Source organism: Gymnoscopelus braueri, assembly GCF_963280865.1.
Source record: "Gymnoscopelus braueri genome assembly, chromosome: 3".
Lineage (NCBI taxonomy): Eukaryota > Metazoa > Chordata > Actinopteri > Myctophiformes > Myctophidae > Gymnoscopelus > Gymnoscopelus braueri.
The window spans coordinates 24,420,651-24,441,946 of NC_137612.1; the positions used below are offsets into that span (position 1 = coordinate 24,420,651).

The 21,296-nt window shown below is 42.0% G+C and overlaps 2 protein-coding genes across 8 annotated transcripts in view; both read right to left on the bottom strand.

Moving 5' to 3' along the window:
- LOC308082604 (eukaryotic translation initiation factor 4 gamma 3-like) overlaps window positions 1–6,268 on the bottom strand; it is an 89,001-nt gene extending 82,733 nt beyond the window's left edge. For all 6 annotated transcript variants that reach the window (XM_080424455.1, XM_080424454.1, XM_080424456.1 and 3 more), the window contains exon 1: window positions 5,597–6,268. In XM_080424455.1, coding sequence (XP_080280581.1) covers window positions 5,597–5,805 — 209 coding nt within the window. In that variant the 5' untranslated portion in view covers window positions 5,806–6,268. The remainder of the gene's footprint in view (window positions 1–5,596) is intronic.
- A 1,487-nt stretch (window positions 6,269–7,755) lies between these two features.
- Window positions 7,756–21,296, bottom strand: part of ece1 (endothelin converting enzyme 1) — a 39,241-nt gene continuing 25,700 nt past the window's right edge. For both annotated transcript variants that reach the window (XM_080423959.1, XM_080423958.1), the window contains 11 exons: window positions 20,827–20,969; window positions 19,147–19,261; window positions 14,729–14,839; window positions 14,536–14,634; window positions 14,241–14,318; window positions 14,005–14,108; window positions 13,519–13,629; window positions 12,047–12,114; window positions 11,473–11,663; window positions 9,945–10,040; window positions 7,756–9,400 (listed from right to left, as the gene is read on the bottom strand). In XM_080423959.1, the coding sequence (XP_080280085.1) occupies window positions 9,224–9,400; window positions 9,945–10,040; window positions 11,473–11,663; window positions 12,047–12,114; window positions 13,519–13,629; window positions 14,005–14,108; window positions 14,241–14,318; window positions 14,536–14,634; window positions 14,729–14,839; window positions 19,147–19,261; window positions 20,827–20,969 (1,293 nt within the window). In that variant the 3' untranslated portion in view covers window positions 7,756–9,223. The remainder of the gene's footprint in view (window positions 9,401–9,944; window positions 10,041–11,472; window positions 11,664–12,046; window positions 12,115–13,518; window positions 13,630–14,004; window positions 14,109–14,240; window positions 14,319–14,535; window positions 14,635–14,728; window positions 14,840–19,146; window positions 19,262–20,826; window positions 20,970–21,296) is intronic.

Genomic DNA, 21,296 nt, shown 5'->3' on the forward strand with positions numbered 1-21,296 from the left:
TGAATTTTGACTTGACTTGATGTCAGAGTAGATGATAGGGTGCCAGGACAATGGAAAATGCTTAAGAAAGTTTGAGATTAGACTCAAGAATCTCAACATCGAGAACTCACGAGGCAGATTATTTATTTTTAATTAAAAACATTTTTTTTTAAAGGTAGGGGAAGTGATATTTTTTGGTTCAAACAAAAAGGTTTTTGTTAAAAGCTTAAAGCACCATATTCTGATAGTAATCATTGCTATAGAGCGTTTGTTCAGTAGCAGAAGTCTCCCTGTCTCTCCAGCTCTTTGATAAACAGAAAATGCATTTTCAGGTAGGTGACAAAATGTCAGCCAATCAGGAGAGAGTACTCATTTATCAGCTTCACGTTCCAGTTCCAATTTTGTCTGCTCATTTCTTTGTCATCACTTCCAATTTCACTTTTTTAATCTGTATCCTGTCCGAGTTCTCTATCATGACATATTCCAATAAAATGTTACCACAGTCTTCACATATGACACCACTCGCCCCCCCTCCCTTTACTGCTATCCATTTTATGGGCCTATAGAGGACCTCCCATCTGGCCTTTGCCTGTGGCCCAGTTTCTGCCCTCAATGTGTAGGATACCTGGGATTATCAGCGTGCCGGGTTCAGAGTGGAGGCACAGGAAGTGAGTGGAGACAGCCCAGATGGTGTACTGTAGACTGACACAAACCCTCCTGCTTCTCTACTGGCCCACCAGTCACTGACTCGTATACATACTACACACGACATGCAGTCACACAACCAGGCAGGCACGCACACACACATACAGCTCTTCAGTTCAGACTTGTGCACACACATCCAGGCGCACACACCAATGGATGAACAGAGGGCTCACAAAGCTCTGACTGCCTGCTGGTGCTGAGACTGCTCTTTCACCTCAGTCCAGACAATAGGTGGTAGGCCAGGGGATTCAACCCTCTTATTAACCAGATCTTTGAGCCCACTGAGAATGGAGGTATTTTACAGCCCCATAAGCCTCTTCTTTTTTTTAAGATTACCCTTTTTTCAGTGAGGCATCATTCTCCATCAACACTCAATATAGAATGTTCCCCTAAATCTGCATTAAATTAAAAGTGAATTTCGCAACAACAAAAACAAGACAGAATCTTGATAGCTCCCTGAAATCATATAACAACACAATACTTAAACAACACAATGTTGCTCTTTTTTATATTCATTAAGTTCTTGTCACAACATCTGTTGACCCAAATCGGGTCCCCGGCACAACTGGCTGAGAACACTGGTTTAGAGTGCTGCTGGTGCTGGTGACGCCCCCCCCAAAAAAAACACACACACACACACGGTGTAGACCAGGGCTGGTCTGAATGCTGGCTCAGAACAACTCAGCAGTTTATTTATAACGTGCCACAGTATGCGGTGCTCCTGGGAACATCTCAACATGTTGGCTGCACGCACCTGTCCCAGAATATGGGATGCCGTTTCTGTGTGACCCACCAGCTGGGTACATACGTTACCTAATCGCGAGTCACAACAAAGTCAATACTGGCTGCATAATGAAAGCGATGGATTGCCCGGTTCATAGGATATACTCGACTCAACCTCACTTTTCATTATTAAACTGCATCGTCATCTTTAAAAATGTTTACAGGAAGCCAAATGAGGACAAAGAATTAAGTAAATAAACTGAGCCATGTAGACAGAAGGAATTGGACTATCCCCGATGAAATGAAAAGGATACTTGTACTGTGCCACAAAGCACTGTACCATTGAGACTAAGTTATTAGTCAATGGGGTTAAGATAAGTGTATGTGGGGGGGGGGGCTTTAGTTCTCTCGCTAGCAGAAGGGTGAGTAGGGAGGGAGAGTTGGGTGAAGGGAGGGAGAGAACGCACTGAGGCAAGGCTGGCTGACCTGGGCCCTTTGTTGGCAGATGGTGGGAAGCACCGCCTTGGCCCCTCGCTCTGAATGCTAAGCAGCGCTGCCATTGTCTGGGGAGGGCAGCGGCAGCCGCATGCGCTGGTTGTTTCTCTGGCAACCAGGAGCAGAAACAAACTGCCCCCCCCCACCTCCTCCTTCTATCCCACCCTCTCCTCATGATCATCTCTCAGCCCTGGCTTGCACATCTCAATCTCAACACGCATACACCCTGCACAAAAATTCACACACAGTACAGGGACATACCAAGTGGGAAATACCGTCCTTTGGGACCACAGGCCAGACAGAGCATAACATGCTCCCCATGCTCCCACACTCCTGACATCAGAGGGCAGACGTGCTGCGATATGTGATGTGGTCGATTTGATACAGACTGGACAGGAACATCACACGAAAACATGTCATGGTGCATTGGGATTACTGCTGAGTGATATGATTTTAAAGTTATATCATGATGACATCGACGGACCAGACTTCGATCTTGAAATTTGTATGTTTTCTTTAAGATTCCCTGATCATACCGTACAATATTGCATTTTTGCACTCTGATAGGCTATGTCTAATAAATGGGAACAGTGTGACTGGAGACAATGTCAGATGTCACTGGGGCATTGGCCTCTGCTGAAATCTGATTGGCCCCTGAAGTGCCCCTGTTAATAGAATCGTATTATTTTCCCCTGTAAGTAGTCACTTGGGGATGCACCCATTTATCAAATTAAACTGAGTTAAGTTGAATCGCCCCAATCACCAATTGATAATTCACTGTGCAACCCTCACTGTTAAAAGATGGTTGCGCCCGTGAGCAAAGCGATCCTATACGCTCACTACACAAGTTCTGCAGGGTAGGGCTCCGCCAATTACGCAAAGCCACCCCCACCCTCCCACCCCCACCCCCACCCCCACCCCCTCTCGTGTCAAAGCAGGTGTCCGTTTACACCTTGAGAGAATTAAGTGGAACTACCCTTATGGACATGATAGGAAAGATAGAAAACAAAACAAAACAAAACACCATCAGAGTCAATTGTGAGAAGAGCAGGTAAACTTGTATTGTGTCTGCTGTTAACCCAGCTGGGCAGTGAGTCTCCATCTCTGTTCTGTGACTTAGTGTCTGACCAAAGTTAGATTGAGTAATCACGTTTGGTAAATGCCAACGGTAAAAAATGTAATAAATAAAAAAATGCCAAACTGTGTTTATAAGCTGAAGCTCAGAAAAGATAACCGCGTTGCTCCAGGGCATGCGTTCAATGCGTGTGGACAAAATGAAATTGTCCAGCAGCAACCTCTGTTGGGGAGATGGCACTGCTCATATGTGACACAAAAGAGTGGAAGGTCCTATGGTTCCCAAAGGAGGCAAAATCCAAGATCTTCTCCAGGATATTGGTCAACAAAGTAGGCCAAACAATTTTACCAGTTGTTTTATATGCTCAGAGTCAAAACAGGACACAGATACAAGTAGAAAATCCTGAAAATATCTACCATTCAGCATTTCATGTGCTTATTGAAATTAACAAAAATATTTTTGCATGAATATAGAGTGAGAGAAATTATGATCCCTGCACCATCTACTCCCCATCTCTTACACATCAGTTTTACAAGGTGCCTCTTACTCTGGATGGCAGAACATTTTAGAATTAGACACACACCCAGTTAACCACAGAAGCTGCTGTATTTCTGAAACACACCTCTCTGCCACCAGCAGACACAGGAAGTCAACCTAATCCTCTCACACCAGTGCCACCATGCTGTAAATAAAACAGGGGGGGTGACATAACCATCCATGGTGACTTCACTACAGCATAAGTCAAATGATGTGTGGACTGTCTATGGCAATTCATCATGATCCACCTGCTATTTTGTATATTATGGGTAAATGTCCATGATTTAAGATGTATCAATGAGCCATATCAAAAGCCAAGACAAATATTTATCTTTGGAATAAAAGTTGCTGTCTTCAGGAATCTCCAAAAGAAAGACAGAAACGCTGAAATAGCCATGAGCCATGATAAATGCTATTCACTGTTTTAATTAATCTGCTCCCCATTAACAAGAAATACAAAAACATCCCCTGCTGTCAGGGTGATCATGAAAGCCAGCCAGTTGCCTCACAACCCGGCTGCAGTGATGGAAGAAGTACTCACATGTTTTACTTAAGTAAAAGTATCAATATTGCAATGTAGATATTAGCTGTTACTTGAGTACAAGTACAAAAGTATTGGCATCAAAATATACTTAAAGTACCAAAGGTAAAAGTACTCATTGTGCACAATGTCCCATTTCACAAGTTTAAAATGTATTAAAAAAAATCTTTAATAAATAGCCAATCTACAAGTTTTAGATCTGCTATTTTCAAATGGGCGAAATATACAGTATAGGGCTGAAGTGGTTAGTGTGTTTTGTAATAATAATAAAAATCTACAAAGTAACTAATAACTAAAGTTTTCATATAATTGTAGTGGAGTAAAAGCACAATATTTGCCTCTGATATGTAGTGGAGTAGAAGTAAAAGTATTGGAAATTGGAAAGACTCAAGTAAAGTACAAATACCTCAAAATTGTACTTTGAGTACAGTACTCAAGTAATTGTACTTAGTTACTTTTCCACCACTGCAACCCGGCTGTCATTTTCGAGAGCCGACATGGGCCTGTCAGTGACATGCCTGTCAAAGTACAGGGCAGTCCTGATAATAACAGGACCCTTTGGTGTGGTGGGTTGCCTTCTACCCCGTATCGGGTTAAGTACATCATCATCCCGTTAATTAGCAGCTAGGGGAAATCCAGTGTCCACAGCCTGGCCTTGTCCAGGCCAGCAGTAACATTATCCCCACTGTGTTAACCCACTATAGCTACTATCAAATGGATGCAACTTGCAGCCCAGCACCAGCAGCGACGTGTCTGTCTTCACACAGTCGTGCTGTACTGTATGCTAGCCGGGTGAAGCTAACTGGGCTGCTAACTCAACACAAGTGAACAAAGCCGGTTACCGGTGCGTGGAGCCCGGCAGTGGGAGCTTGCTTTCTTTGCTAGCAACGCATTTGTATTTTTATTAAATCACTGCATGGCACACAATTGTAAGAGTGAAATGTAATGTGGTCACGGGGCAATAAATCTTATGATATATAACATGTAAATCGTAGGATAATTGTCCTTTAGCAAAGCTGCAGCGGCACTACTGCAACTGCAGCCGGCTTGCTAAGCTAACATTAAACATGCTAGCTCGCTGTGGGCTAAGGTATACTTCGTCGCACAAGCCCTTTCCTCCACAATAATGACGTATTTCCAACGGGGAAAGTGTCGACACGACGCGCGTCGACACTTTTGACAGTTGAAAAACGCGTTATGTTTTGTTGTCGCGCGGCCCATGCGACAAAGTACCTACATTAAAGCCTAATACATTGTCCCCTCCTCTCTCTCCCCCACACACTCTGCTCGGTCCGCACCAAACAGCTCCGTTCCGCCCCACGTTCATCCACGATCCAGCCTCAATGATCCCCCAAAATAAGACAAACCCAAACCCGTTTAACGGGTTTGGCATTGTTTTATTTGGGGGGATCATTGAGGCTGGACGGATAATAATACAGGTTACATTCATTGGGGGTGGGGATCAACACGCCACAACCAACCCGCCACATACAATGTCACACTCGTGTCACTTCTAAATAGACTGCCATCATAAAGGATACTGAGGCGGTGGACCGGCGGTGATGATGGGCTGCAGCGGGGCGCCGGCGATGGGAGCTCCTCCCGGCGGCAGAGACACGGAGGTCAGGGTGGCCAGTGGCCGCAGTTGTTGTTGGCTCGATCCGGCTGAAGGAGGGCCACCACCGAGTCCGGGTCCGCTAACTGCGACGACAGCGGCGGATTTGGGGACCACTTTCGGTGGCAAACTCATCGCAAAAAAAATCAACAGAGGAAAACAATACACTAATAATAAATACTGATACAAACGATGTTGTCTAAGCTCGCATGCATTTAGACTTAAGAGCAGCAAAGCGTTGCGGATTTCTTTACAAGCAAGGCCCCAGATCAGATCCCCCTCTCGGCGAACACAAATGTCTTTTTCATTGGAAAGTCGCTGTTCGGATCAGCGGTGCTGCTGTTCAACATGGGGACGGTGGGAGGTTTCGCCTCCCCGTCGCCCCGGTATGGTCCGTGAACCTCCGTGGATCCGATCCACGGCTCGGTTCGGTTCTTTAAAAAAAAAAAGAGATATTGCCGGCGATTTGCTCGTCTCTCTTTCAGCGATTTTGCTTTTTTTGCTTCTTCTCGGCAAATGTGTTTCCTATCATTTTTTTCCTCACGGAGATGGGAGACTTCGTCAACATGGCGTTGCGGCCGCTTCCAGCAGGCAGCAGTCCGGGCAGGACAGATATGATTCGGCTCTTCTCGACCAGTTACGGACGCGCTCGGGATTTTTCAGAAACGAACAGTGGTGGACGAAGTACTCAGATATTTTGCTTCAGTATGAGAGTAGCAATACCACAAAATAAAAAATACCAAAAGTAAAAGTACTGATTTTTTTAAAGTTAAAACAGCAGATCTACAAGCTCACAACATGTGGCGATGCGACGCGTTGTGAGCTTGTAGATAGGCTACAAATAGCCTATGTATAAAATAGGGCTAAAGTGGTTAATGTATGTTTTATGATATAATAATTTATATCTGCAAAAAAAAAAAAGTTTTCAAATAATAGTGGAGTAAAAGTACAATATAAATATTTGCCGAGGCTCTGAGATGTAGTGGAGTAGAAGTAAAACTATAGAAAATTGGAAAAACTCCAGACAGTAAAGTAAAAAATACCTCAATTTTTAAACCACTGGAAAAGAAGGCTGCCGATTGTGCCGAATGTTTCGCGCTCGCCACAATGTGTCATGATGCGTGTGTTCGTCTCGATTATCATCTGGTTATTGTTGCAAGATTTCATTATTGATGGTGAACTTTATTCCTACGAGGCTGTGAAATTTGCAACGAACAATCATAAAAAAATTATAATTAATGTGAATGTATGTATTTAATCTTCTGACGCATTAAATGTTAAAATCAATAGAGCGTGTTCACAAGTTTAGAGCCTGCAGCGGCATAAAAAGGTCTGATTTGTGTGCGTTTAGTGACATCTATGGTCCATGCGGGTACAATGCAACACCATGACATTCTTCATGTAATGTAGAAGGTGAAAGTGTTCGGATTCCTTGGTCTCATTAACAACATGGCTTATCAGCAGTGGTGGAAAGTAACTAAGTACATGTACTCAAGTACTGGACTTAGGTAAAATGTTGAGGTATTTGTACTTTACTTGAGTATTTCCAATACATCTCAGAGGCAAATATTGTACTTTTACTCCACTACAATTATTTGAAAACTGTAGTTACTTTGTAGATTTTGATTATTACAAAACAACAAAAATAAATACATTAACCAATTCGGCCCTATATAGATTGCAAATAGCTACAAGCTCACAATGCGTCGCGATGCGATGCATTGTGAGCTTGTAGATCAACCATTTTCAATTTGAAAACTTGTGAAATGGGACATTCTGCTTTCAGTACATTTTGAAACCAATACTTTTGTACTTTTACTCAAGTAAAGTAAAGTAAAGTCCGGACTTGTACTTGTAACAGAGTACTTCCACATTGCAGTATTGATACTTTTACTTAAGTAAAACATGTGAGTACTCTCACCACTGATTCCTTGGTCTCATTGACAACATGGCTTATGGACCAGAGCCTAGATGTCTGTCTGTCTGAGAGAGCAGAGAGAAAGCATTTATGAATGCTGTATCCAAAAGATTAAACTTACTGCTATGTATAAGTTGAACACACTAGACACATGACAGGAGCATAGATAGTTTTAGGATAGGTTTTACTGTACAAAATAACATAAGAACCTCTTATTTGCAACTGCTTACATAACCACATATTGAACATTTAACAGAAGATTTTTGATACTTGATTTTGCAATGGAGTTAATACATCACCACATACTGAATGTGAAACGGAAGATTTGTGAGACTTGATTCTATTTAGCAATATAGTTAATACATCACCACATACTGAATGTGAAACGGAAGATTCGAGATACTTGATTCCATTTAGCAATATAGTTAATACATCACCACATATTGAATGTGAAACTGAAGATTTGTGGGACTTGATTCTATTTAGCAGTGAAGTTAATACATCCTTCATAAGTCCCTAACTTCCCTCAATCACCAAACAGGGAATTGAAAACAATGTAATACCGCTACAAAAAAAAGAATCCCAGTCAGTTAAAAACATTTTACACATTTGACACAAAATTAAATCAATATGTATTTACTTTATAAAATGTGAAGATTCAAGAGAGAGAACGCAAAGTTCGCTTGTATTATACACAAAATATGTCCCTTGTCACGATTTGAGTGTAAGTTGAATACAATTTTAAAAAGTTGCATTTACCTGATTAATCTCAAATAGCACATGGCTTTGACAATTCTCATATCTGGACCCTCATCTTTTCAAGCTACAAACCTTATAGGTCAGTGGTTCTCAAACTTCATGTCAAGGACCACCAAATGATTGTATTTGGCTGCGGACCCCCATCAGAAAATATTTTGTGCCAGGGACCCCCTTACAAGATTTGTGTTATTAAAATGTTTTTAAAATATTCCCACATCGCATTATTTCAAATGGCCAATGTATATTAAAGTGGTTAAACTGCTGGGGACCCCTTCAAGGACCACTGCCGGGCCCTGGACCACACTTTGAGAACCACTGTCCTAGGTTATCTGCTGAAGGAAGCGGAACAGCTAAAATACAAGGAAAAACTGAGAAAAATAACTAATGACAAATACCATTCTGTGACAGAAGACACATGGCAGTTCTAAACGGAACTGAATGAGTGGTCACCCCAGTTTCGTAAACCACACAGTAAAATCCTCAGGGTTAAATTAACACTGAGGACTTTACTGTGCATTCATTTTTGTAACCATTCATTTGGTTTCCAGTGTTACATTCGTCCCTCTTATTAAATGCGAGGGTGCATTTCAGAGCTTAACGACTTGAGGAAAGCTTCCTTTCTAAACCATCAGTCTTTAGTGGATGAAGTTGGGGAAAAGGACATCCTCCACGCATGGCAGGAACATTTTGTCCAGAAAAAGAAGACCTGAGAAGCATTAAGTGGCAAGGCAGTCGAATTGTCAGAGGTTAAAGAGACTTGCACTCTCCATCCAGGGGAGGCTTTGTCACCACCTTTGTTTTGTTCAGTTTCCCCAGAGTTCATTTACTTTCCTTTTTACCACCACCTGTCAGAAGGTTCTCTGCAGACTGACAATGTCACCACAACTCACACTTGTGTTTAGGGTTCATGGGGGCATCTGCTTTGCAGCCAAAGTGCTCTGAGAATTCATGTGAGTTGGAGATGGTGCCGATGACTCTAAACCTTGATGGACTGTGAGGATCTGTCATCACGCCCTCGTGTGAACTTTCAGGAGTCCTGACAGTGCACCATACCTGCAAAAAGACAAGAAAAATTATTTGAGGGCCTGAAAATATAATCCATCCCCATATTACCATTAGAAAGTATTTAATAGACAGATTCATACATGTAGATTTCTACTATTTTATAAGTGTTCCAGAGTGTTTTCAAATGTTTCCTTTTTATACGAATCCTTCCAATTGTATTACAATTTGTTGCTGTCGGGCAGAAACCTCTTATCTCCATATTTTAACTTTTTATGTTTTTTCGTAAATCAATGCCCTACTTCGTCATACTACAGTGTCACATAAAAGTAGCAAAAATAGCAGATCTACAGGCTCAAGTCGCATCACGACACGTTTTGAGCTTGTAGATCTGCTATTTTTTAATTTGATTTCTGAAAAGTAAAAGTTTTAGACATACTGTATGAGGTTTCCACCCGACAGCAACGAATTGTAACTCTGGTGACAGCCTTTGAATTTTCTTTTCAACTAGCAGCAATAACATTAACAACATGACATTTACCAATAGAGCCTATGTTGATACATTATGAAACCATATGCCATAACTGACACTAACCTGGGCAAATCCTACAAAAAACAGCTGATGATTGGTCATCCCCAGGGCAGGCAGTGCGGCCTCCTCGCCATTCTTTTCGATCCAGTTCACATAAGCCTTCAAAGAAACAAATGATCGAGTTACACATGGACTTCCCCATCCCATCCTCCCCACGGAAAAGTGTACAGGGGCAAGATTACAAGAAAAACAAGAGACTGTTTTAGCTCCTCCTCTAAGCTAATGCACACACGGCTCACACAGGCCACTTTTATCCCATATGATTCGCTCATCTGCTGTATAACCTATGACTTTTTATTAGTCGGAAAGAATGGGTGCATGCGGAGGAGTAACTGGAGGCTGACCAGGCCACTCAGAACCACCTGTTGAGTTTCGAGGGTACTGAGGTAGACAATCTCCTTTTTATCTACTTCACTGGTTCTCAAAGTGGGGTCCAGGGACCCCCAGAGGTCCTTGAAAGGGTTCCCAGCAGCCCAGCTAAATTATTGATAGGAACCAAATGGACCCTTACGAGTCTGTAACTCTGAGAGTTCATGTAACTCAGAGTGTTCAGTCGTAAATGCATACCAAATGGGGGTCCGTGGAATTAAAAAGTTTGAGAACCAGCATATCGGGCAGAAACCTTGTATCTCCATATTTCTACATGTTTTTTTGGCACTTAATGCCCTACTTGATTGTACAAAAGTTGTATAAATAGCAGATCTACAAGCCCTTTTCCCAAAAAGTAACGGTTTTGGACATATGAGGTTTCCATCTGACATTGACAATATCATGTATGTCACCCACAACAGTCTAAACTAAGTGAACTAACACAGCTGATCAGTGGCAGAGATTTTCTTGTTTTGAGGAACATAATAGTAAATATGTTTGACTATACACTAAATATAAATCATATATGTGGAAATGTGTGGTAACAAATAAAACTGTTTTTTTCTCTTCTCTTTCTTTTTTCTGTATATTCAGTAAAAGAAAATACTGTGCACAAGACCAGTTGTGTCATCTTGTAAAGTGCACTGTGAGAGAAATGCTGCCCATTATCTCCACACCACCGTTTCTAAATAGGGGTGTGCAGATATATCGTCCCGCGATATATCGCGATACGTTTTCGTGACGATATGTATCGTTTTGGGGGGAAAGAAATATCGTTTTGAAAAAAATAATAATAATAATTAGGCATGCAAACAGCCCCGAGGTGTTTTTTTTTTCGGGTCAGGTGTCACACTATTGCCCTATTTGGATTCAAAACGGCTATTGTAGCTGAAAAGCTACAAGTTTGCATGTCTGAATAACAGAATTATTTGTTTGCATTTGCTTTTTCTCTCCCCCATATATTTTCATAATAAAAAAGTGCGTATCGTATCGTATCGAAATCGTGAGCCCAATATCGTATCGTATCGTTTCGTGAAATTTGTGTATCGGCACACCCCTATTTCTAAACATAAAACAGTCTCTTTTGAATAGGCAGAAAAACAACAACTTCTACTACAAACAAATATAGTATTCAAAGTCCAGCATATTTCTTTATTCAGACCTTGTAGGCAGCCTTGAGACCGCCGTTATCTGCAATGTTCTCTCCAAGGGTGTGCTTCCCATTCACATGCTCCTGGTTGATGCTGTAGTTGCTGTACTGTTCCACCATGCACGTGGTCTGCTTCTTAAAGGCCTCCACTGAGGAGTTCTTCCACCAGGAACGAAGGTTACCATCCTTGTCATATTCTCTCCCTTTAATATAAGAATTTCACATATCAATGAACTCTGCCAAGTGACTTTTTTCATAATGACTTCAAAGTTCTCCATATATAGGCATATACTGTAAGTGGAGGCCAGTCTATGACATCATATTGACGTCATACCTGACTGACTACACACTGGGCATGGCACTCCCTCGGGTCCTCAGTGATACACATGGTGAGTTTGAAGTTGATCGGTCAGACGGTTCTCATGATACGCGAAGGACAGATACAAATGCACACAAGCACACATGCATGCAGAGATTTGAGTTATTTATAGTAAGATGGTTTGTATATAAATTATGGAATGTTTTTTATACATCTTTCTCTCTCTGTCCTTAAGTTTCATTGAATAGATAAAAGCCATCTACCAACCTTGGTCATCAAACGCATGGGTTAGCTCATGTCCCATGACAACACCGATTCCGCCAAAATTGAGAGCTCTGGAAAACAGATTTTTAAAAGACAGATTTTTTCACAGTTAGATATTATCCTTTGACTTGGCTTACATAATAGATTCATTGTTGAATGCATTTAATGAATTATTTAATTTGCCAAGTTGCACACACTCAGGATGTGTCCTCATTTAAGCTGTCTTAACTACAGTATGTCACTAACATGCACATCGTTTGGCAGGAAACAGAAGCACCTGGAGAAAACCCACATGATGTGTGGAGAACTTGCAAATGTCACACAGAAAGGCCCCATTTGGGTTCACAGCCGGGATCCTCTCGTCGTGACAGTGCTAACCAATGATTCAAAAAGGAATTGTTGAGGGCACGGTGGCGCAGTCGGTAGCGCTGTCGCCTCACAGCTAGAAGGTCCTGGGTTCAATTCCCGCCGGGGACGCTGTGGGCGCTGGGGGCGTGTCTTCTCCTCTGCGTCATCAGCGCCCATACCCTAGGTGGGGTTGGCGAAAGGGCCTACTCTGTGTGGAGTTTGCATGTTCTCCCCGTGTCTCTCAGGGTAGTTAATACCCTCACAAAAACATGTAGTAATCCTGGTAGCTATACCACCTCCCCCATAACAGCCGGGGCGCCTGATGGAGGAGAAGGGAACTGGTTGGAATAACGTGTTCCTTCCACACGCTACGTCCAACCAGGGAAACTCCCCCCTGTCAGGTGACAAGAAGGTCAGTTGGCTCTCATGCATTGAAGGAGGCATGAGCTCGGCCCTGGCCTCCCTAGGCTAATGAGGGAAGTGTAGCGCCCAGGATCACTTAGAAAATTGGCACCGGGTGAAAAATAAGGGTTACAAAATCGCGGGATAAAAATTATAAGTAAAAGAAATAAGGAATTGTTATGCACATCCAGATGGTCACTGGTGCAGGACTAATTGTTATGTATACAAAAAATAAGAAAAAGTCTTTACAGGCAGCTGTTTGTTCAAAATAATATTACTTGTGCAAACAACGTTTCAACCACGAAACGTGCCCTTCCTCCCGAGGAAGACCATTTGTGGTTAAAACGTTGTTGGCACAAGTAATAAATATTATTCAGAGCATACAGCTGTTTGTGCAGACCTTTTCTTTTCTTTTAAAGTGCTAACCACTGAGCCAATGTGCCACCATTCATGTTTTTGTACACTCACATTTGTACACATGTGCTGTGCAAGTAAAAATATAACATCCCGTCTAAAACCCATGACAAAATTCAGTTGCCTTGGTCAAATGCTATACACTACTGGAAATCTAAAAAATCAGGTTCTAAACAGGCTGGAAATGTTAATTTCATTACATTTTGCCCTCTACAAAATGCACAGAGCCAAATCCACTGAAGATGACCGACAGATTTAGTGTAGCGTAGTGCTAGGACAGTGATCACACTGCACTGACCACTTAGACATACTTAGGTGAAGAACGACTGTAGAACGGAGCCTGGAGGATCCCTGCTGGCAGAACCATCTCATTTTTGGTAGGGTTGTAATACGCATTCACAGTGGGAGGGGTCATACTCCACCTGTAAAAACAAGGGACACAAAACAACCATGTGAGGCTAAGATCAGGGTCATCACAAGTATTGATGACCCTCATGTCTAAAGCCAGACTGGCTACAAAATACAAATCAGTTTGGAGGATCTGGGAGCTCTGATTTGTCCCTCTAGAGTCTAGAGGGACAAATCAGAGCTCCCAGACTTGTCTAGAGTCTAGACGAGACAAATTCCACACAAAGGTCAGCTCGCGAAGACAAGTCGGTTGACGGGAATGATCGAGGACAGCAGCAGTATTCCATAGAGTCAGCAGAATAGGAATTTGTGCCTGCCGGAGCATATGACCTCCTCTCTGGCAAAGAGGGACAGTGGGGGGTAGGTGGGTGGGCCACAGGGCAACTCACTGGTTTCTATTGGGAGTTTTCCTCAACTGGTCCGCGGTCACTCTGGCAGAGAAGTTGTAGTACTGCATGACGTTTTGGAAATAAAGGTCCGACACCACCTCAAACTGAAGGAGAGAGGAGCCGAGTAAAGGAAGATTCAAGATGGAGTATCTGTGTGTATTTTACAGTAGACAGGTGACATGAACCGTATTGTGAGAAATGTCTAGCAGATACAGAACTATCGTAAATTCACCTACATCATTGAAACCTTTGTCCAGCTTTGTGGCATTCATGATAAACTGTGGATATCCAACCATGTTGTATATCGCATCTGCCTGGAAGTAAAAAGACAGGACATTTTACAACCAAATCACACTGACACCAGATGGCGCTGAAGAGTTACAGTAATCCCTTAGCCCAGACAGAGCAGCTCATGCAGTTACCACTGCATATAGCATTCAGTTAATGCTAATGTGTCACCAAGGCCACAGCAGGAGAACAGAAAAGAAACATCTTTGGTTTAGAAATTCAAGACAACATCATTCCCCCCACCTTTTCTTTTGCAGCTTTTTTAGTCTCAGAGTCCATCCAGCTTACGTGCTGCAAGCTCTCTTCAAATGCCTGTTTGATTTCTGAGACCATATCTTCAGCCTGGAGGACAGTGCGGGACAAAGGGGAAGTAAACACATAATCATCTCACAGGGGGGGAACAGTTAGTGAGTGGGTGATTCTTTGAAACACTTACAATGGTCTTGCTGTCCTCTGCAAATGTGGCCTTGACAAACATGGCCCCAAGAGCGAAGCCCAGGCCACTGTCCGTGTCACTGACGCAAAGCTTCCAGCGGGGTGTGCAGCTCTGGAACAGTAAACATACACACAAAAGATGTTAACTGCATTCAACCTGGTGTCTCTATTTTGGGCATGTCATATAGACGGAACTCTGCTGCTTAGGTTTCATGTCTTGACGTACATCTATTGTGTCGGTGATGCCTTCCTTAGTATTGGTTGACAATGTAGCCTGTGGGATGGGGGAAGGCTAATTTAACCATACGATCCTTAATGTCTCTTTTATGGGGCAAAAATAGATCTACAACCTCACAATGTTGTCAGCTTGTAGATCCGTTATTTTTCGGCAAATATATTTGGTGTAAAGGTAGCTCTCCACCATATTGACTTACCGCCACGTCGGTGGCGGTAAATGTTGGAAAGCGGCTGTTGCCGAAAATCTATTGTTGAATGGGCGGTGGGTACACTGTCGCTTCGGGTCGCAAGTTGTAGGGAAGCGTTGAAAAGCCGACCGAGCTTTCGACTGTCGGATAGCAGCGGGCTTGTTGTTGAAAAAGACATGAAGCCATAGGCTATTTTTAGCACCATAGTAGCCGTCTGTCGGTGTCGGCTCTCAGGTGCATTCAGCTACTTTTTTTCACACCTTCCAACAACTGACTGATCTCCCGACTTCATTCGACTGCCAGTCTGTACTCTGTAGTAATCTGTAGTAGTCTGTTTGGTGGAGAGCTACGTAAGTAAAGGGGGGGGAAATGGAGGAGACCAATAGACCCCAAGGGGGACTCATGTCAACATGAGGGTTTTAAGTGGTGAAGGAAGCAGTAACACCTGGCCTGAGTCAAACTAATTGGTCACAGAGCTAAGTGTGACTACTCACTTGATGTGAATCAGGTTAATTTAGTCATAACAGGTTGCAGTCACAGCTATTGCTTAGTCCAATAAATGTATTCATAACAGGTATGCAGTCACACCTGTTATGAATTGCCTAGTCCAATGAGTCTGAATCAGGCCAGGTGTGACTGCTTAACCCATTAGTATCATCGGTAACATACGATACGATAATACTTTATTGTGAGTTCACACTGAAATTTGTCTTGCGACCCAGCAGCCATGTATGCAACACATATACAGTACACACATTTGACATGACACAAAAACCAAAATACATACATAAAAACATATAAAGACAAGAGCAATGTCCACCACTCAGCCTACCCCTGGCCTAAACTCCTGATTAAGCCTCAATGTCGTCTGATGGACAAAGGACCTCTTCAGTTTGACCTTATTGTATGTTGGAACACCGTATCTCCTTCCTATTCTTCATACAAAACATGGCTAGTGTTTGAAGTGATATTCCTTGCCAACCTTAGCATACTGTTATTATACATAGATGGTTGTTGTTGGTTGTCCAACAATCTTTGAACAAATATTCAGTTGCTGCAGCAGTTGTGACTGTAAGGCTACAGACAGAATCTGACAAGAATCTGTCTACTAGCACCTGTGAAGGAAGTAAGGTAGAGGCCCAATTTCTTTCCAATATGGCTGCCACACATGGATAGAGCCTATTTTACTGTTGAACTTGTTACATTTGACTAACAGTAAAAGGTGAAGTGTCTAATATGTAACAAACTATATGTACACAGACACATAGACTGTAAGAGGTTTACAGAGGAACCAAAGTGTCATTCACTGTTAATAGTGAAAAGCACTATTGTTTTTAAGAAATACATGATCTTCTGGCTCTCTGCCTTGGAAGTAGACATGGGTCTTTCCCTCTCTGCAGGCGTGGAGGTGTTTCCCTCTAAAAGGGATGACTGTTGTTTTTGTGAGGCTGGCAGAATGGCTACAATAGGTCAGCCCAGCGCACCCGCTATTGCCACCGTGCTTGGGCGATTCAAACACACTGCCTTTACTACAGCAAACAACCTTTATAATTATTTTAGTTGCCTTAGGTTCAAGATTACATAACTTTTAACATGCTATTGGCTGTTTGTGTTCTTTTTGGAAATAATGCTTATATAGGAAAATATAATGTTTATGTTGTTTATAGTATAAACAATTTATTTAAACTCAAATATCTGGTCTGGCCCATGGTCTAGCCGTTTTACTCATGATACAAATTATCTTTCATAACAGATACATGCGCCACATAATTCCCACAAAAAAAAAACGTTTCAGTCATAAGTAGCCAAATAATAAATTACTTGTAAAAAAATCAGACTTCACTGTAGAAGCCTTTTCATGAATGATATTTGTACTTAGGCTGTCGTGAAAGTTTATATTTAGAGACTAGGGGCGTCGCCAAGTTGAAGTTACTACGATCCGGTGGGAAAGCAGGGGTCGCGTCAGCCCCACTTCCCTAACCCCTCCTCAACATCTAGGTCTATTTATGATAAACACTGAAACCAGCCCATAGTGATACAGTCTTTGCTATGGTCTTTGTTTTGATTTGAATTCCAAAAGGTTCACTGCACTACGTTCACAGACCAACTTGTCTATAGAAGCTGTATTTTTCCTTGCAGAAACTTTGGCTGGTGTTATTCTTTCATTTTGATATATTTGCTAAGCTTTGTTACAACACAAACTCTGCTCTCCGATGTTATAACTATGGTGGGGGTGTGGGGTAAAAAATGGATTCATTGTTCGTAGTTTAATAATTGTTTTGAGATACAGTACTGTATGTGTGAGGGGAGGGATATATCATTGCTGTTGGGCAGAAACGTACGTATGACAGTGTCGAGCTAACATGGCAAAAATAGCCGATCAACAATCTCACAACATGTCGCATTGCAGCTTGTAGATCTGATCAATTTTTTTTAATGAAAATTAAGTTAATTAGGTGTGTCTGTGGGTGTAGTAAATATCGAACCAATGAAAAGTATTTAAGAACTTGTGAATAAAGGATAACTACATTTGTATCCACTAGAACACAGGTTCTTTTTTCCTTTTGCTGAATAGTAACCGTTTTCGACAACGGTTTCCACCAACAGCGACGATCAACAAGTATAATGACCACAAATGATTAATCCTCATAATTATAGGTAAAGTTGAGGCTCCCTTGTTCTATATGAAAACACTGACCTCTCGTTAAAGGGAAAGAAAATAAGGGAGGTGGAGGGACATAGGCAGAGGTATGGAGGAAACAATGACACAAGGAAAAAGAAGATGATAAAGAAAGGAGAATTGCTCTGGGAAAGCGATGTTGTGAACAAGTGGACAGGCACAACTGGACAAACAGACAATGATAAACACACAAAGTACACACGCACACGCACACACACACAAGAAAGTACTTGGTTTGTTATTACAGCATGACCCTAGCGGAAAACAGGGCCGAGGGAACAGGATCTTGCTCAGATAAAGGCTAGGGGTTCACACTAGACCTCACAGTAAAGCAGCTTATAATATGTCAGCTATCTACAAGAGCACGGCAGCACAAATTAATGTCTAGTTGATTTAATGGCCGTGTAATGATGACAGCTATTAATATTTTAGACGACCTGCTACGTGTCTAATTAACCCCAAGTTTGAAGTTGCTGACAATTTGCACTTACTAAGGTAATCTGCTATGGGAGTTCAATTCACAGAGGGCCTCAATGTTGCAGTATAGCTGCTAATGTATTTCCATCTACATGCTCAATGCAAATGTGTTCTCCGGTGCGAAGCATGCACAAACACAGGGACAGTAGGTCAATTCTAACACCCTCTTCATGTGGCCGACTGGCATCCGGCCAATTTCTTTGCCAGCTTACGGTTCTGCCAAGTCATTAATGACGCACACAGCCCTCCTGGGGTCCTGGTGGTGAAGTACACCTAACTATCAAATGATGCTACCGGTCTTCTCTAGCCATGCAAAGTCATTCATCTTGAGGAGATGGCATACCAACACCAGTGCAGGCTAATATCTGATTTATACTTGGTTGTATGCCGTGTCGCACTGACCTATGTGCCACATGGCTCAGGAATTGTTGGATCCCTAGGTCTACTTTACTTGCTTATCAACCAGGTTTAATGTTTAATTTCTTAGATGTGGAATATCTACCAAGTTTTCGTTTTGTTTGTTTGTTTAATTGCTACTTCTCCCTGTATATCTATTAGCACCACTATGAAACTGGTTGTCAACGTGGGGTCCAACAGGGGTTCCCCAGTTAAATGATTGTTAGTTAGGAACCGGTAAAATCCTGTAACTCTGACAGTATACATTTGTATACTGTCAGAGTTACAGAGCATTTGGTTAAATTAACACTGAGGATTTTACCGTGTAGATTAGGGTCCTAGAGATAATCACTGTATCAAATGACTATCCGTGGTGAAAAAAAAAGAATGAGAATCACTACACTATGCCTATGGCATGTTTAGCTGATCTCCAGCTCTTACCTTCTTGGTTCCGTACATCACTTCAAGGAAGCGCTGCTCTGCATCCTGGAACCTTTGGTCCAAAATGGACACCATCTTTCTCACCACTTTCATAATCATGTAGTTGTTTAGGAGGCTGCAAAGACAAATACATATGGTTTATTTCTTCTGCGTTATCTGAGGAAGACTTGCCACTCTATATTGTCAAATCACAGATCTAAAGGTATCCCAAAAAAAAAAAAAAGGGGGAAAGTATTTTTCGTACAAGCTCCCATCATTTTCAGTTTTCAGGAAAGGTAAGAAGAATAGAGATACAAAGAAAGAAAGAACAAGGAAAACAGGTCAGGATGTTCAAATATTCATGATATGACTAGAGTGAAATGTATACTGTACAAGTAGGTCAGATATTCCAGATATAGCCGACATTCTGATAGAGTAAGATACATGCATGCATGCATGCATGCACACATACATTGTTATTGGGTGCATGGTTAGAATAAATGGCAATAGAATGAGGCAGTTAAAATAGCAACAGACATAGTAGCAGATAATGTATAGGTGCAGCAATAGAATAGTAACAGTTATAGACCATAGATCATTGTGCATATACTGTAGTCTCTCGTGCAGGTGAGACATCATTTAGCAACGTATATCAGGCACGGCTATGTAAACATAGGTGAGACATCATTTAGCAGCATACATCAGCTATGTCAATGTAAACATAGGTGGCCGTTCGAGTACAGCAGCAGCAGAGTCTTATACATACAGAAAAGTAATACTGTGTGTATGGCAGCCTGTGTTGTCAGGACAGCCTTGCATTGCATGCACTGTAAATAGTTCACTCAAGGACATTACATCTTTCTGTATGACTCCTCTCCTTTTTATTTGAACTCATACAAAACTAGAAAAAGTGGCCTCCTGGTGGCGCTATAGTAGGCCAATGTGAAAAGGGTGCCATTTATTCTTAGGCCTTTCACGGCAATCGGACACTGCATTCATGATTTGAGGCATTTTGTTCCAAAAATGTGTTTAGCTAAATTAGACCTGCTGGTGGCGCTATAACAGGTCAATGTGAAAAGGGTGGCATTTCTTCCTGGCCTAGTGGGAATGTGCGTGTGAAATTTCACGGAAATCGCAAGCTGCGTGCATAATTTGAGGCATTTTGTTCAAAACGGACCAATCCTGCAAACTTTGGAAGCCAACCTTAGGCAATGAGGATGGAATAAGGGAAATTGAACAGATCTGTGTTGATCACATGACTATAGAGATATTGTGTACCGATTTGCATGACGTTTGGATAAAATATGTAGGAGTAATATTAAAAAAATTGTTTTGCATAAATCGGCCTCCTGGTGGCGCTATAACAGGCCCATGTGAAAAAGTTGGGGCAGAGGTTCTGAATTGGCATCCAGGGAGTGTGTGTGCACAGTTTCGCAGTGACCGGGCCAACGGTGCCGGAGATTAGCTGCTCGCAGACGGACAGGACACACGGACGGACGGACGGACAGACAGGGGGTAAAACATATAGTCTCCGCCATGCCTTTCGGCGTGGCGGAGACAATAATAAGAAACACACAGGTGCAAATATCTATAAAAGAACACAGAAACCATGTAAGAAAATTGTTTAAATGACATGTACTGTAATGTGTATTAGACTGCTGATTGAGGTAGGTGAATAAATGACTATGACCAACATCTGACCTTTTGTTTGTGTTCAGGATGATGTCAGAGACCTTCTGGAGGTACTCCTTGGCATAAACAACCACTGGCTCAGTGTCGTTTAGGGTCACGGGAGCAAAAACCTCTGTCAGGAAAGGCATCCACTCCACTGCCGGGGCCAAAGTCTACAAAACAGAGATAAAATGCACATAAACACAAATATTTTGATTTAGACCTTTTTTTCTTATCAGCACATTTGTTGGCAAAGTAACTAGAGACTCTACAAAACACGTTAAAGGTTAAAGCTACAATCCAGGACTTATTTTAATCAATCTGTATGCATGTTAATACAATATAACTAGTACATCTGCAGTGGTTGCTTCTCTGCCCCAAATGGAACAAACTCAAATTCAACACACTGGTATCCTCTGGTTTAGATACTTGATCACCAATAATCCTTCCACAATACCACAATCTCTACATTTTAACATTTTTATGTTTTACCTCACAGC